The sequence below is a fragment of the Sebastes fasciatus genome, chromosome 1 (genome assembly GCF_043250625.1).
Source record: "Sebastes fasciatus isolate fSebFas1 chromosome 1, fSebFas1.pri, whole genome shotgun sequence".
Taxonomy (NCBI): Eukaryota; Metazoa; Chordata; class Actinopteri; order Perciformes; family Sebastidae; genus Sebastes; species Sebastes fasciatus.
The window spans coordinates 36,901,836-36,916,227 of NC_133795.1; the positions used below are offsets into that span (position 1 = coordinate 36,901,836).

Below are 14,392 nucleotides of genomic sequence, written 5' to 3' on the forward strand. Positions count from 1 at the left end.
AAACGAGAGAATAACATCCCACAATTCCTTGCGGCCGTAGCATTTAAAGCGATGCACCATTTGGCCGTTCATAATAACAAACTATATGCTTATCTTGCATATTATTTTCATACCCTCATACACTAATTGGGATTCATGTTGAATATGAGTGGACGGTGACAACCATTTAGTTTTACTTTATTTTTAATTAATTATTTATTTCGAACATGTAACAAATACCTCAGTAAAAAACAAAACAAGAATAACTAATAAAATGAACAGTAAACAACCAATTAACAAATAATCAACATAAATACATATTACGAATATTTCAAAAAGAAGTTGGAAGAGGTACAGCCTACACTTACAGTATATGGTCCTACCCCTTCTCCATAACTCCAACAGTTAACTCAATATTTATCATATATTCCTGTTTATTTCAGTTCCAGCCGAGGTAATGAAGTGATGTTTTTCCTCGTTAGGTCAGATGATCTTTTTTATATGATGATAAAGTGTTCCAGCAGCAGGAGGAGGAGCTGTGGTATCTCTCTTTAACACACCGCAGGTGAAGGAGTCTGTCACTGAAAGACCTATTTAGTAACGCACAGGGAGAAGCAGCGTCTTTTGTAGTCCATCTTCAGAACATTGTAGTTTCACCACAGCAAACTGACGTCACTAACATCCGCCGCCGTCGCATCATAATAACGGAGCCTAGTGAAAGAGCAGTCGGATTCTCCTAACACCGCTGTTGTCTTTTCCTAACTCCTTCTGAATTCTCCTTCTCATCTTTCCTTGACCTCACGACGTTTTCCACTGAGGTCAAGGAAAAGTGGTTAGGAAAAGACATTAGGACGTAATTATTTGACTATTCGAACGCAGCCCTGGACTACGAAGCAGGATTTGTGGTTATCGAGGTAACTTCAGAGTTAACTCCGGGTTTTCGGTGTAACGAAGCTGGATCACTTCTTATCGAGGTAGATCTCCATGGTAACTTATGCTGAACGGCTAACCTGCTCCGGAGCAGGTTAAGTTCCAGATAAGAGATCAACTCTGTGGGTGCATCCCAAAGCTCTTAATTTTCGTTTCCTCGCTCCTCGATCCTCGCTTGAACCAGAAGTTGTTCTGGTGCGCCATTTTGAAGACCGTCCCAAAGCCCTTATTTGTGCATCGAGGAGCGAGGATCGAGGATCGAGGAGGCTTGCCGGAGGAGCTATGAGCGAGGATACACCAGTGTATCCTGCACGGAAGTCTTTTACTGACCGACACGCCCCCTTACTGGAGATCAGTTACTGATTGGACGCTGCTGCCGACCAGACTGATCTGATAACTTTACCTCTCAACATCACTGAGTTTCATACCTGAGTGAAAACAGATCACAGATTAAACGTTTTATAGTTTAGTTGTCTTCTGATTCACCATCTAGTTCAAATGTGTGTTAACTGAAGCTCTGAGCAGCAGCAGAAGGACCTGCAGTAGCTCTGCTTCACACACCGTCAGTGAAGCAGCCTGACAGTCAGAGGGGTTTATAAAACCTGACAAACTGACTTAAAATAACTTTCTGCATTTATTAGAATGATTTGTCTTTTCATGATCTGTTATTTCCCCCGTTAACTTTTATTAATGAAACTATTAAAGTCAGAGAGAAAAGGAGAGTCTGTCTGTCAGCAACAAACACCTTTTACATCATTTATCCTCATTTCCATTCAGTCACATGAGGCTGATGATTCCTGAACGTTGGGTTTGATATACATCATTTACATTTTCCCTTTAGCCTAATAAATAATGTACAGTGTTAAAAAAACACCATAGTCATATTCTGGGTTATGAAATAATTAACTCACAATCAGAATATCAATAACTACAGACTCTAATAATGAATAAATAATGTAAAGTTATTGTGCCAGTAGAGATGGTTCCTGAGCCTCTAAGCAGTCCACAGTAGAAATACAGGCTGCAGCTTGCACTTGTCTTTATTAGTATTACTACAGTTCAGACACAAACAGCTGTTAAAGTTGACTGACAGCTGATCCAGCTGTGATCAGCTGCTGCTGTCATCAGAAACGGACGTCGCTTCACGTGACGCTTCAGAGGAAACGACCGTCCCATGTCGCTTAAATCGTATTTCCTCGTTTCCTTTTTTTTTTTTAAAGACTTTATTAAATTTTTACAATTTTACAGGAATTTGGTGAATATACATAGGATGTGACATGGATTACAATAGAATAATACAAAAAGAAAAGACAGTTTATGCAAATAAAGTGCTATGTGGAGAAGTCATTGATTGTTCGTTAAAAAGTGCCTCCTTGAGCGCACAAGGTTAGAGGTCAATTGATAAAGGCCGGAGCCGGAAGGACCGGGCTCTGGGGCATGGGTAACCCCACAATGTTCAGGGTAACATCACAATGTTCAGGGTACACTTCGCAAAGTACAGGGTATCAGAAGTCCAGTTGGCTCCATGGGAGGATCTGGGTCTTGTCCAAAGTTCTCCTCCTTCTGAGGTCAGTCAGTATTTGCTTCACAACGGTATCGCTGTCAATCACAGTCTGTTCCAAGACTATGACGCACCTTGTTTTCCATAGCTTGAAGCAAGTGATGCTAATAATTAGTTGTGAAAGTTCTTTTTGTTTTACAGACATCTTTTCATCCAACAAACCATACATCACAGATTTATAACCGACTTCATGAGCCAGGCCGAGGCCTTGGAGCATGGACCAGACCTCCTGAGCTCTGTAACAGTCCATGAGCAGGTGTTGCTGCGTCTCGTCTTCGTTACAATAAATCATGGGACATGTTTTTGTAGTAACGTAACAACTCCATGAGACAACAGCTCTTACAGCAAGTCTGTTAACAGATATCAGCCACCGCACATCTCGAATGCTCTCTGAGAGGTTTTTAGTTTTCAATGTTTTAATTACTTCAGTACTTTCAGTGTCAGTTAAATATTTATGTTTTATTAGGCCACCATATTTAGAATCATTTATTTTTTTGAATATCATTTTACTTGGTAAGCCATTCCAGTCAATCTGCAAATCTTGGTATTGTGAGATGAAGTCTCCATATATCAATTTATAATCAGGGCCTTGTCTGGCTCTACCTCTCCTCTTTCTCCACATGGAGACATCTCCAACCCAGAGAGCCTTCCTGCAGATGGCAGCAGAGACATTTTTAATAAAAGCTATATGCAGTCTACTCCCCAGCTCAACAGCTCCTAACCCCCCGTATTCTTTGCTTTTAAACATTAGTTCTCTTTTAGTTACTTCCCTGGTTGTACCCCAGATTAAATTAACACACTGTTTATTTAATTTAATTATCATTTTGTTGGATGGAGGGAAGATGTTGGCTAGGAAGAGGAGTTTGGATAGGATGAAGGTTTTGACGATGTTAACTCTTGTTTTATAATTAGTGCTCTTGTTTTCCCATTTTTTCACCTCTTCTTTGATGTCACATAGTTTGTTTTCCCAGTTTCTTTCACTACATTCTCTATTACAAAAGGATACGCCCAGTATTTTAATTTCTTGATTAACTTTGATGTTAATATTTTGTCTGTCCCTCTCAGCTCCGATCCAGACTCCCTCAGTTTTATTATGATTTAATTTGGCAAGTTGCAAGTTCATATAGAGACAGATTATTTGTTAAAGCATCCATCTCTAACTGGTTTTTAATAATAACAGTTATGTCATCTGCGTACGCGATGGATGTAGTTTTGGGCATGTGCCCCACCCTTGTACCGGAGATTAAACTGTCTGAGTTGATTTTCTTGATTAAGGGGCTTATGGCTAGGATGTACAAAGCAGGGCTCAGAGGGCAGCCCTGCTTTACACCTCTCTCCACTTCAAAGGGGTCAGTTAAAACACCGTTTACATTTATACAAATATTTGATTTGGTGTACAGGCATTTAACCATTTCAATGAATGTCTCAGGAAAGCCGTATGATTTCATCACGGTAGGTAGTCTCTGGAGACGTAATCGAAGGCCTTCTTTTGATCAAGGCTGACTATGTAGAAACCTTTTTTGTCTGGTTTGTGTATGGTTTCTCTAAGTATACTTAGATTATCCCACATTAAACGACCTTTGATAGCACAGGTTTGTTCTTTATCTATTATTTTATCTAATATATCATTTAATCTATTCATAATTATTTTAGCTAATATTTTATAGTCGGTATTCATTATAGTTATATGCCTGTAATTATCGAGATCCGAGTCGTCACCCTTTTTATATATTAAACATAAAACTCCTTGATAGAAGGAGTCCCCCATACATGCACTTTTCAGACCTTCGTTAAACATGGAGGTGAGGAGGTTTACCACATCATCCATGTACAACTGGTAGAACTCTGTGGGCAGCCCATCTGGGCCAGGACTTTTACCAGTGTTCATCTGTTGGATGGCCTCCATCACCTCCTCTCTCCTGATCTCTCCAGTCAGACCAGTGAAGTCTGACGAGCTGTATTTCGGGACTGATTCTAATAACATTTTAATACAACCTACATCAACATCAATATTTTTATATGCGTCAATACATTGTTCTCTGATCACCTCTCTTTTCTGTTTTTCACAGTGTACGGATTCACCGTTTTTATTTTTTATATATTTTATAAATTTACTTTGAGTTCGTTTTTGTCCTGATTTGATAGCATGGATCAAGTTTCCTCTGTTATCCACTTCTGATTGTTTATAAATACTATATAATAATTCATGATTAAAACTATCTATTTGTGTTTTTATACTTGATATAAGGTCTTCATCGGTTTTAGATTTTTGTTTCTTTTGTTTTAATAATATATATTGATTCATTAGTGTGTCATATTTTATATTTTTTGCCTTATTTAACTCTCTACATTTAAATTTAAAGAAGTCTTTTATTCTATATTTTAATATTTCCCATAATTTAATATCAGATTTTGTAATAATATTTAGTTGTATAATTTTGTGTATTTCCTGTTTCATTTCTGTCAATACATTGGTGTCTTTGAGGCACTGTGAGTTGAGCTTCCAGAAGCCTCTTTTTTCGGAGGCTCTGGAAGTCACGGACGTTTTAACTAAGAGGTGATCCGAGAGGTCGTTAAGCGCCGTGGCATACACATTTACATTAAAATCTGATGAAACATATATTCGGTCGATTCTTGTTTTTGTTTTTTTATCAAACCGTGTGAATTCGTTCCCGAATGGATTAAAAGCTCTACATACATCAGTCAATTTGGCCTCCACACAGATTTCTTTTAGAAGTCTCCCTTCGGAGCTTAATTTAAAATCATTTGGACCACACCTGTCGTTTTCCTCCGTTATTGTATTAAAATCTCCACACAGAATAATTTTAAAACCGATGGTGAGCAGCTCTCTGAGTCTTTTAAATAGGCAGATTTTTTTTGCTTTACCAGGGGCAGTGTATACATTAATGATTCTGTATTTCTCCCCTCTATACATACAGTCCAACATTAAAAGTCTCCCTGGGATGAGGTCTCTTCTTTTTAGAACAGTCACATCAAATGTTTTAAAAAATACCCCTATTCCGTCTGCTCTGTTTTCACCAATAGATATAAATGCCTTACCTTTGTTCCAAAGTTTACACACGTTCTCAGAGTCCTCGATACTGTTGAGTCTGAGCTCTTGTGTGCACAAAATGTCGAAATCAGTTGTCAATAAGAAATTAATAATTTTTTTTTCTCTAAAAGCTTGGGACTGCACCCCACGAGCATTCCAGGTAGCGATTTTAAGAAAGCACATGGTGGAGTGGTGGGGAGCTAGGGTGTGGGCTTATCGTCTAGCCGTTTTTCTTTATTTTGGTTTGTGAAATTAGATGGTCTTTTTTTTGTTAATTGGAATGGTGCTTCGTGCTGTGGCTTGGGTGCAGGGAACTCGGGTGTGGGGGGAAAGGAGTCGGAGGTGTCTGGGTTAGAGGGGGACTGGAGGGGGGTGCTGCTGGTTCGCTGGCCAGCCGTTGGACCCGGTGAGCTAGAATCAGAGCTCGGGCTCTCGCTCGCACTCTCGTACTCTCGATCGTCGCTACTTTCGACATCGCTCTCGATCAGCAATCTCTCCTCCCCTGACAGGGAAGAGAGATCTTCCGAAAGAGCTAAGGGGGGGTGCTCGGCTGTAGGTGGAGGGTCGCGTATCCGCGGACCTCGCTGGGGAGCAGGAGGCTCAGCACCGAGCTGCTGTAGGGGGAGAGGAGCTTCTCCCGGCTGAGAGGCAGAGGGCTGACGGTCTCTGAGGGCCGGCTGGTTGTAAGCCTGTTGTAGAGTGGGAGGATGATGGGCAGACCGCCGTCCAACATCTGGTGGAGGGCCAGGCTGTCCCCGGGAGCCGGGGGCCGGAGGGCCCGGGTGCTGCTGGATGGCTGGCGGAGGGCCAGGCTGCTTCTGCTGCTGCTGGAGGGCTGGCGGAGGGCCAGGCTGCTTCTGGAGGGCTGGCGGAGGGCCAGGCTGCTTCTGGAGGGCTGGCGGAGGGCCAGGCTGCTTCTGGAGGGGTGGCGGAGGGTCGTGAGTCTGCGAGGCTGAGGGGGGACCGGGAGCCTGTTGTAATCTCGCCTTGTTTGAGTATGAGGCTGGGCAGCTGAAGAAAGTGTGGCCTTTTTTTCCACACAGGCTGCACTGACTCTCCTCGGTGCAGTCCCTGGCCTTGTGTCCCAGACCACCACATCTCCAACACTTCACCGAAGGACACTGCTTCACCTGGTGGTCTGCAGAGTGGCAGATGAAGCAGCTGATTGTCTGTCCAGGGTATATGATGCGACCGTTGTACGGACCCAGGGAGATGGAGTTTGGGATGGAGATAAACTCTCCTTTAGCGTCTTTTTTTATTTTAACTTTGTACCTGCGGACCCCGTACCAGATAACGAATCTGTCCACCGGTTTGTTGGTGTGCAAGATATCGCAGTATCTGCGCAGGTACAACTCAATGTCATGATCTGGCACCCTACCGGTCCAGAATTTAACGACTAATGTTGTAGAGTCCATTTGAATGGACGATTCAAGAGACCAGTCTTTCCATTTGGGGTCCGTTTTTTTGGAGGTTTGTATATCCAGGAACCGTCTGAGGGGGGCTTCCTGGAGGAAACATAGTTCAAAATCTCTTTTGTTTGGCAGAGCGATGAATGAGTACACGTCTGAGGTGTTAATCCAGCAGGAATCGAAAAGAAGTGTTTCACCAACATAGTCACGGCTCGGAGGATCACCGTCTCCGGTGAATCTCAGCCGAACCCAAAATTGACCGAACTTTGTCACATATTGTAAAGGACGACTGGCGACGGGGGGCATGGTGGCCAGCTGCCCAGCCGGGCGCTGAGGAGAGCACAGCGATGCTGTTCTCCTTTTCCGATACCTCAATATATATCAATATTGTATAAAAACCAATATTAATATATATTAAGAATCTCAAACGCCGGTTTTGCCTCTTCCGCTCATCGTGAGATGTTTTCAGTAATGGAGACTAATAAAAAGTCATTTCCTCGTTTCCTCTCTCCTCGCATGGTTTCCTTGCGTCTCTCCATGCTTCCCTGGTGGGAGGGACTAAGACGCAAGGATGAGACGCAAGTGAGGGAAACAGGGATGCAATTAAGAGCTTTGGGATGCAGCCTGCGAAAACACCTCCTACTGACCAATCAGAGCTCAGTGCGGTGATCCTAGGATAATATCACACACATGTGAAGAAGTTTAAGTCATAATCCAGACTAAAAACAACACAGTTTAAACTGACAAATACAGGAAGGACAGCTGACTTTATGCTGGGGGTTATACCGCTTTGAATTATATTTTTATATTTATTTTGTTTTACTTGCTCTTGAGTCCGTTTCACACCGTCAGAGAGGGGGAAGCAGGTGAAAGGATGTTTAATTACTCATAGACGCCATGTGATACTCATAGGGTAAAAATAAGTGTAATTTATTCATCTACTAATCTCTTAAACGCTATTTATATTTAGACAAGTATACTTTACTTTTGAGTATTCCGTTAAATTAATAAATCTGTTAATTTACGCATTCACACATCGGGAGTTTTTTCTTTTACCAGCTGTTCTTCCTTCATTTGGCAGCTTCAACTGTGTTACTTTTAGCCTGGATTATGTGTTTAACTTCTTCGTATTTGTCTAATATAGTTTACTCTTTGTTAAATGTGCCGCTCTGCCTGTCTGTCCGTCAGTAGACTTGTTCATGTCTGTGATTGGTCAGAAGCTGCAAACACCTCCTCGTTCATGTGAACGCGCTCATAACGAGATTGGAAAACCCCGGGTTGACTTACCGAGTTGATAACCAGCTTCGTAGTACAGTTTAGCGAGATCTTGTTTGCTAGGTTAAGTGAAGCCAGATAACGAGAACATACCCCGGGTATGTTGAACTCGCTTCGTAGTACAGGCCTCTGGTGTTATGGAGTGATGATGTCACTTGAGTCATGATGTCACCTGCAGGTTTAATAAACAGTGTGTGTGAAAACCTCACATTCTGATTGGTCCTTTAGTGTGATGTCATCAATTCATTTCAATGGGGCTTTATTGGCATGAAAGCTTCAAGAACAACGTTGCCAAAGCATCAAAACAACAATCTGTCCAAATCACATGTTAACAATGTTGAACATTTATCTTTCATAAATATGAATGAGCCAATCACAGATGCTCCTCCTTGTGATGTCACAGCCCTCCTGTGTTGTGTTTCTGTTAACTTAATATAAAGATATAATCAGATTCTGATGTGCAAGATGGAAGTAAAACCGAAATTTAGTCCTCCGCCACTAACCTCTGGAACAGCTTACCTTTTCATATCAACAGCTCAGACAAACAGAATAGTTGAAGTCGCTGCTGAACCTCTTTCTGCTGGCGTTTCATGAAGTTCATTTTCTGTTGTGCTGCAACTCCTTTACCGCTATTATGTGCACATTATTACCTCCTTCAAGACCCGAGGTTATGTTTTCATCAGCGTGATGGATTGGCACTGCGGTTGTTTTTAAAACGTAGAGAGAGAGAGAGAGAGAGAGAGAGAGAGAGAGAGAGAGAGAGAGAGAGAGAGAGAAAAAATATGATGGAGCTCTGAACAAACTGGAAAAGGAGAACACTACATAGACTTGACTCTTTCTATATTGTTGTCTTTAGTCAAAGAGTGTTAAACTGAATCAAAAACCAACATCTCTGCCGACACCAACGTCAAACAGACGCGAGTGTCAGAAACAACTTTATATACAGCTTTGCCAGACACACACACACACACACACACACACACACACACACACACACACACACACACACACACACACACACACACACACACACACACACACACACACACACACACACACACACACACAAAGCATCCTATTGGACGATTGCATCCTTCAGTAATCAGGCCCTCATCAAGGAGCCTGACAGATTGGTGACTGGAGGTGCACTCATTGTGGCTCTTGTAATGCATCTTACACAAAAATCCAAGAGATTTGATCAATACACACTTTAAATCAATCTCATGTATTGCAACGAACAAAATAAAAGCACATAAAGAAAGAGATGTAAATATGTAAAGAAAGAGATGTAGAGTCCATGTGGCAAGACGGTTTCATTCATGTATCCAAAACAGTTTAAAAAGCCATAAATCCACAACAGTTGTTGTGTTTAAAGCTGCATGATACGGTTTGAATGAAGAACAAACAATAGTCCCGTTTGTGTGCTCTCCAGGTTGCTCAGAGAATCACCAAAGCACCACAGCTGTGGTTATACAGAGGAGACAACAAGCCCAGTGAAAATAAAACGTTCTGAACACGGTCTAGAAACAAGTGTTGAGCGTATCGTCAGAGGAATAATACGAGCTGAAGTGGAGAAAAAGAGCGTTCTTCTATCAGTATGTGGGGAAAGAAGTTGGAATTTGTATTCAATATATGAACTTGTGATTGTGTTCAATAACTATGATAACAAAATCCTCATGTCACAACTAATAAGTTATGTTACCTTTTAGTTTTAATCTTTTTTTAGATTGTTTTTAAACAGAGACTGACTGACTCTAAACATGAACACTGGACTTTGTGGTGTTTCAGGAGGAAAACTGCCTCAGTTATTCTCTCCTAGTCACATTTACTCCTTCAGCTTTGTATGATACCCTGGAAAAAAGACGAGCAAAGACTTAGTTCATTCTTGTTTATTGATTATAGAAACCTTCAGTTTGTTCACACATCCCATCAGTAAAGTCTGCTAAATGACTCTTGTTCAATGATTTCACGTACAGATTCATTTTCATCCACACAATCAGTTTGTTTGAGCAGAATCTCAGCGATGTAACAGAGAATAATGATTTCCTTATTGATTATGATCATGATAATTACAGTTTCATTAAACATCTTAGGATCTCGTTTGTACGTCGATCTGGACGACAACATTTAGTCTGCCCAACAAATAAATGTGATTCTAGATATCTTTACAAAAAGTGGTGAGAACAGAATATCTATGATAAGAAATAAATCAGTAGACCTTCCTTTAAGACCCGTGCAGTGGAAGAGAAACAACAACACACACACACACACACACACACACACACACACACACACACACAGAGAGACACACACACACACACACACACACACACACACACACACACATATATATATATATATCTATATACAAATATTCATCAGACATTTAGAGCACAGAGAAGTTTACAAAGTAGAGCACATAATGTTTGATTGACAGCTGATCTCTGTGCAGTGAAGACATGAAAAGAACAAGACTCAGTCTAAAGCGAGTATCTGTCTGGACCGTATCTGGTCAGGATGTGAATTTGTGGCTAAATTGTTACACAAATAATCAGTGGTCATGTCTATCATGTTTTATGAACAGGTTTTTTTTCACTTATATCTTAATGTTTGATTGAAAGACAACTTATAATGATCAAATTGCATTCAGTAATAGTAAATGGTGACATTTACTAGTCAGTATATTATACATTTTATACAAGGTGTAAATGTATCATCATGACATACAGTCTGCAGGTTAAAAGTATTTCAGGTTTTTATTAAAGCATGTGTATCAAAAGCATTCATCATATAAGTGGTGTGTAACAATATATACATACTTACAAAGTTGACGTCATCACTGATGTTGTTGCTGCCGTGTTTATTCCTAGATGGAGTGTTGATGGAGCAGCTACAATGTTAGCATAGCCTGGCACTGATCGATCCGGACTCCGTTCAGAAAACAAGCATTTTAAAAGTTGTTTGCTTGCTGTGTTGCGGACAGACCTGACAAAGCATGAATTCACTCTTTTTACAAATCAACATCATAATGTCGTTATTTCGGCATCATTTTGATCCGTTTATTGATATTAAATCACAGCACAGTGTGTTTATTTTGGGTTCATACCGCAGTAGCGACGTGTGGCTTGCTAATGTGCTTCCTGCTTGGTGTGAATGCACGGTGGTAACACAATACGAAGCACAACGTAACGTAACTTAAACTACTATAAACAATAGCACATGCACAACAACAGCACGATGTAATGATTCAATGAACCGCTGACACAATCCCCAGAAAACATAAACACTGAACTGTTCTCCAGCTTTTCATTTAGAAAGAGCAACAACCAATGAGGAACCTGCAACAGTCGCTGATGAATCCTGTAACTTCATCACTCAGTCAGTCAGTCAGTGACACACTTTAGTGTTTGTAGGGCTGGTCCTCTGCGGTCCAGACACAAATCAGCTCTGCAGCAACAATGATGGACACCAGAGAAGTTTAAGAGTTAAAACACTGAATTTAACCCTTAAATGACTTCTGTCTATTTCAGTTTACACAACTCAGCAGTGACATCATAATAATAAAGCCTAAGTCCAGCATAGAGAGGCTCAGTGAATGTGGTCTGGACTCTGTGGAGGAGAGTCATGGTTTCAGAGACGCTGTAGAAGGACAGAATACCTGCACTGTGATCCAGGTACACTCCTACTCTGGAGGACTGAGGACCTGAGACGGGGGTTTTGACTTTGTTGTACCAAAATATATAACTGTTTTGTTTACAATCTAACGCCCAAGATTTATCATTGTGTCCAAACACACATTCAATCCCCCCCCCTGCTCTCCTGATACTCTTGTATGTGACTGCTACATGAACTCCTGTCCCTCTCCTCTCCACCTCCCAGTAACAACGTCCAGTCAGACTCTCTCTACTCAGGACCTGACCACAATAGTCAGTGAATCTGTCTGGGTGACTAGAATAAGACTGTTCTTGTCTCATTAATGTTGCTTTTCTGTTCCCCTCAGATAATAACAGCTGTGTTTGTGCTGTGTTTGGATCCAGTGTGATTTCTCGTGAATATTGTAAGAATCCAGCTCTGGTCTTGGGCTCTGGTTGTGACAGTAAAACATCCACTTCAGTCACTGTCTGTGAGACGTTTGTCCATTTCTCTCTCAGAACGTCTTGTAGTTTATCTCTGACTTCTGACACAGCCGCCGTCACGTCCTCAAAGTAGCTCAGAGGACGGATATTGATGCTGGATGTAGATTCAGTGAGTGGTGACAGTGAGGGGTAGTTAAGAAGAAACTGGTTGTGATCCTCTGTGTGTGACAGCAGCTTCATCTCAGCGTCTCTCCTCTTCAGCTCAGTGATCTCCTGCTCCAGCTTCTCCTGAAGCTCTTTGACTCGACTCACTTCACTTTTCTGCTGGGATCTGACCTGCTGCTTCACATCACAGCTTCTTTTCTCCATGAGACGGATCAGCTCGGTGAAGATCTTCTCACTGTCCTCCACTGCTTTATCAGCAGAGCGATTGACAGCCTCCACCTCCTGTTGGAGCAGCTTCACATCTTTCTCTCTGTCCTGGATCCTCTGCTGGATGTTGAGTCGACTCACCTCCAGCTCTCTCTGCCTCTCGGTCCTTTCTGCTGCAGCTGAGACGGTGTCGTGGCCTTTATGTTCATCCACAGAGCAGAGATAACAGATACACTGCTGATCAGTACGACAGAACATCTTCATCACCTCGTCGTGACGAGAGCAGATGTTCTCCTGGAGCTTCTTGGAGGGCTCCACAAGCTTGTGTTTCTTTAACTGAGCTACATCGTAATGAGGCTGGAGGTGTTTCTCACAGTAAGAGACCAGACACACCAGACAGGACTTGAAGGCTTTCAGTTTCCTCCCAGTGCAGACATCACAGGCCACATCTTCAGGTCCAGCATAGCAGTGATCAGCAGGAGCAGCTTGGAGTCCAGTCTTCTTCAGTTCCTCCACTAAATCTGCTAACATGGTGTTTTTCAGCAGGACAGGCCTCGGTGTGAAGGTCTGCCTACACTGAGGGCAGCTGTAGATCTTCTTCTCATCCTCTCCATCCCAGAAGCTTTTAATACAGTTCATGCAGTAGCTGTGTCCACAGGAAGTAGCCACCGGATCCTTCAGTAGATCCAGACAGATCGAACAAGAGAATGACTCTCTCTCCAGCTGAACTCCTTTCTGCGCCATTTCACCTCTCAGTAGCAACGACTGTCTGAGTTTCACTTCCTGAGAACCGACACTAGTTTGAGCTGTGATGTAATCATCATGTGTTATGTTGGTTACACCCACCTTCAAACTGTCGATCTGAAGGGGAGGGAACAAGGAAATAAGAGGGCCGGGTTATCAAGCTGTGAATCATTCCAGGACGAGGAGCAGCACGACTGAATACGTCCCAAATCACATACTTTTCCTTTTTACTTCTAGTACACTGCAGCTGCCCTTACAAAGTACGTACTGTTGCATGCAGTATGAATACAATATATCTGCTGTGCAGAGGATTGTGGGTCAGAACAGCCAGAAAAGCATGCTGGCTTTCATACTGTAAAATGTGACCAGATGTAGTAGGACATCCTGGTATTTTTGGCACACTGCATTTGACATACTATGTATTGGGACATAAGAAATCTTTTTTTCTGTCATACTAAGTAGTATGGTAGAATGGGTTTTGGAACGCACAGTATGTTTCGTCATTTACAAACGGAGCCTCGGTTCAAACCTGCTCCACATTTGAAAACATTTCAGTTTTCAGCTGTAAAATATTTCTTGGCTCCTCAGGCTTTGGTGATGGCTCCACATTTCTCATAAACTCTTCCTCACCCGGGACAGGAACCCGGTGTGGGCAACGGACCGCTGTACGGGCAGCCGTTTACAGACAGGCTAGTGACACATTACACACACTCCTGAGGCTGCAGTGATTGTTTTTAAGAAATCTCATAAGCCATTGTTTTACTGCTTCATTTTTCGTTTTACATAAGAAAGTAGAGATAAGTAACCTAAGCAACTAGTTTAGTAATAATAATAATAATTTATATAACACTTGTCAAACTTAAGTACAAAGTTCTTTCCAGATTAAAAGATTTACAGAAAAGAAAAGAAATGAAAAGTAAATCTAAATCTCATGTAACAGCGGGGCAGCTAAGCTGAAATATTCATAACAATTGTGCATTTTGCGATAAAAGCA

General features: G+C 41.8%; 1 protein-coding gene across 1 annotated transcript; it reads right to left on the reverse strand.

Moving 5' to 3' along the window:
* Nucleotides 1–11,662: 11,662 nt before the first annotated feature.
* Nucleotides 11,663–13,422, reverse strand: LOC141777742 (tripartite motif-containing protein 16-like). The gene has a single exon (XM_074652268.1). The coding sequence runs from the start codon at nucleotides 13,396–13,398 to the stop codon at nucleotides 11,728–11,730; it is 1,671 nt and encodes a 556-aa protein (XP_074508369.1). The 5' UTR covers nucleotides 13,399–13,422; the 3' UTR covers nucleotides 11,663–11,727.
* Nucleotides 13,423–14,392: the final 970 nt, after the last annotated feature.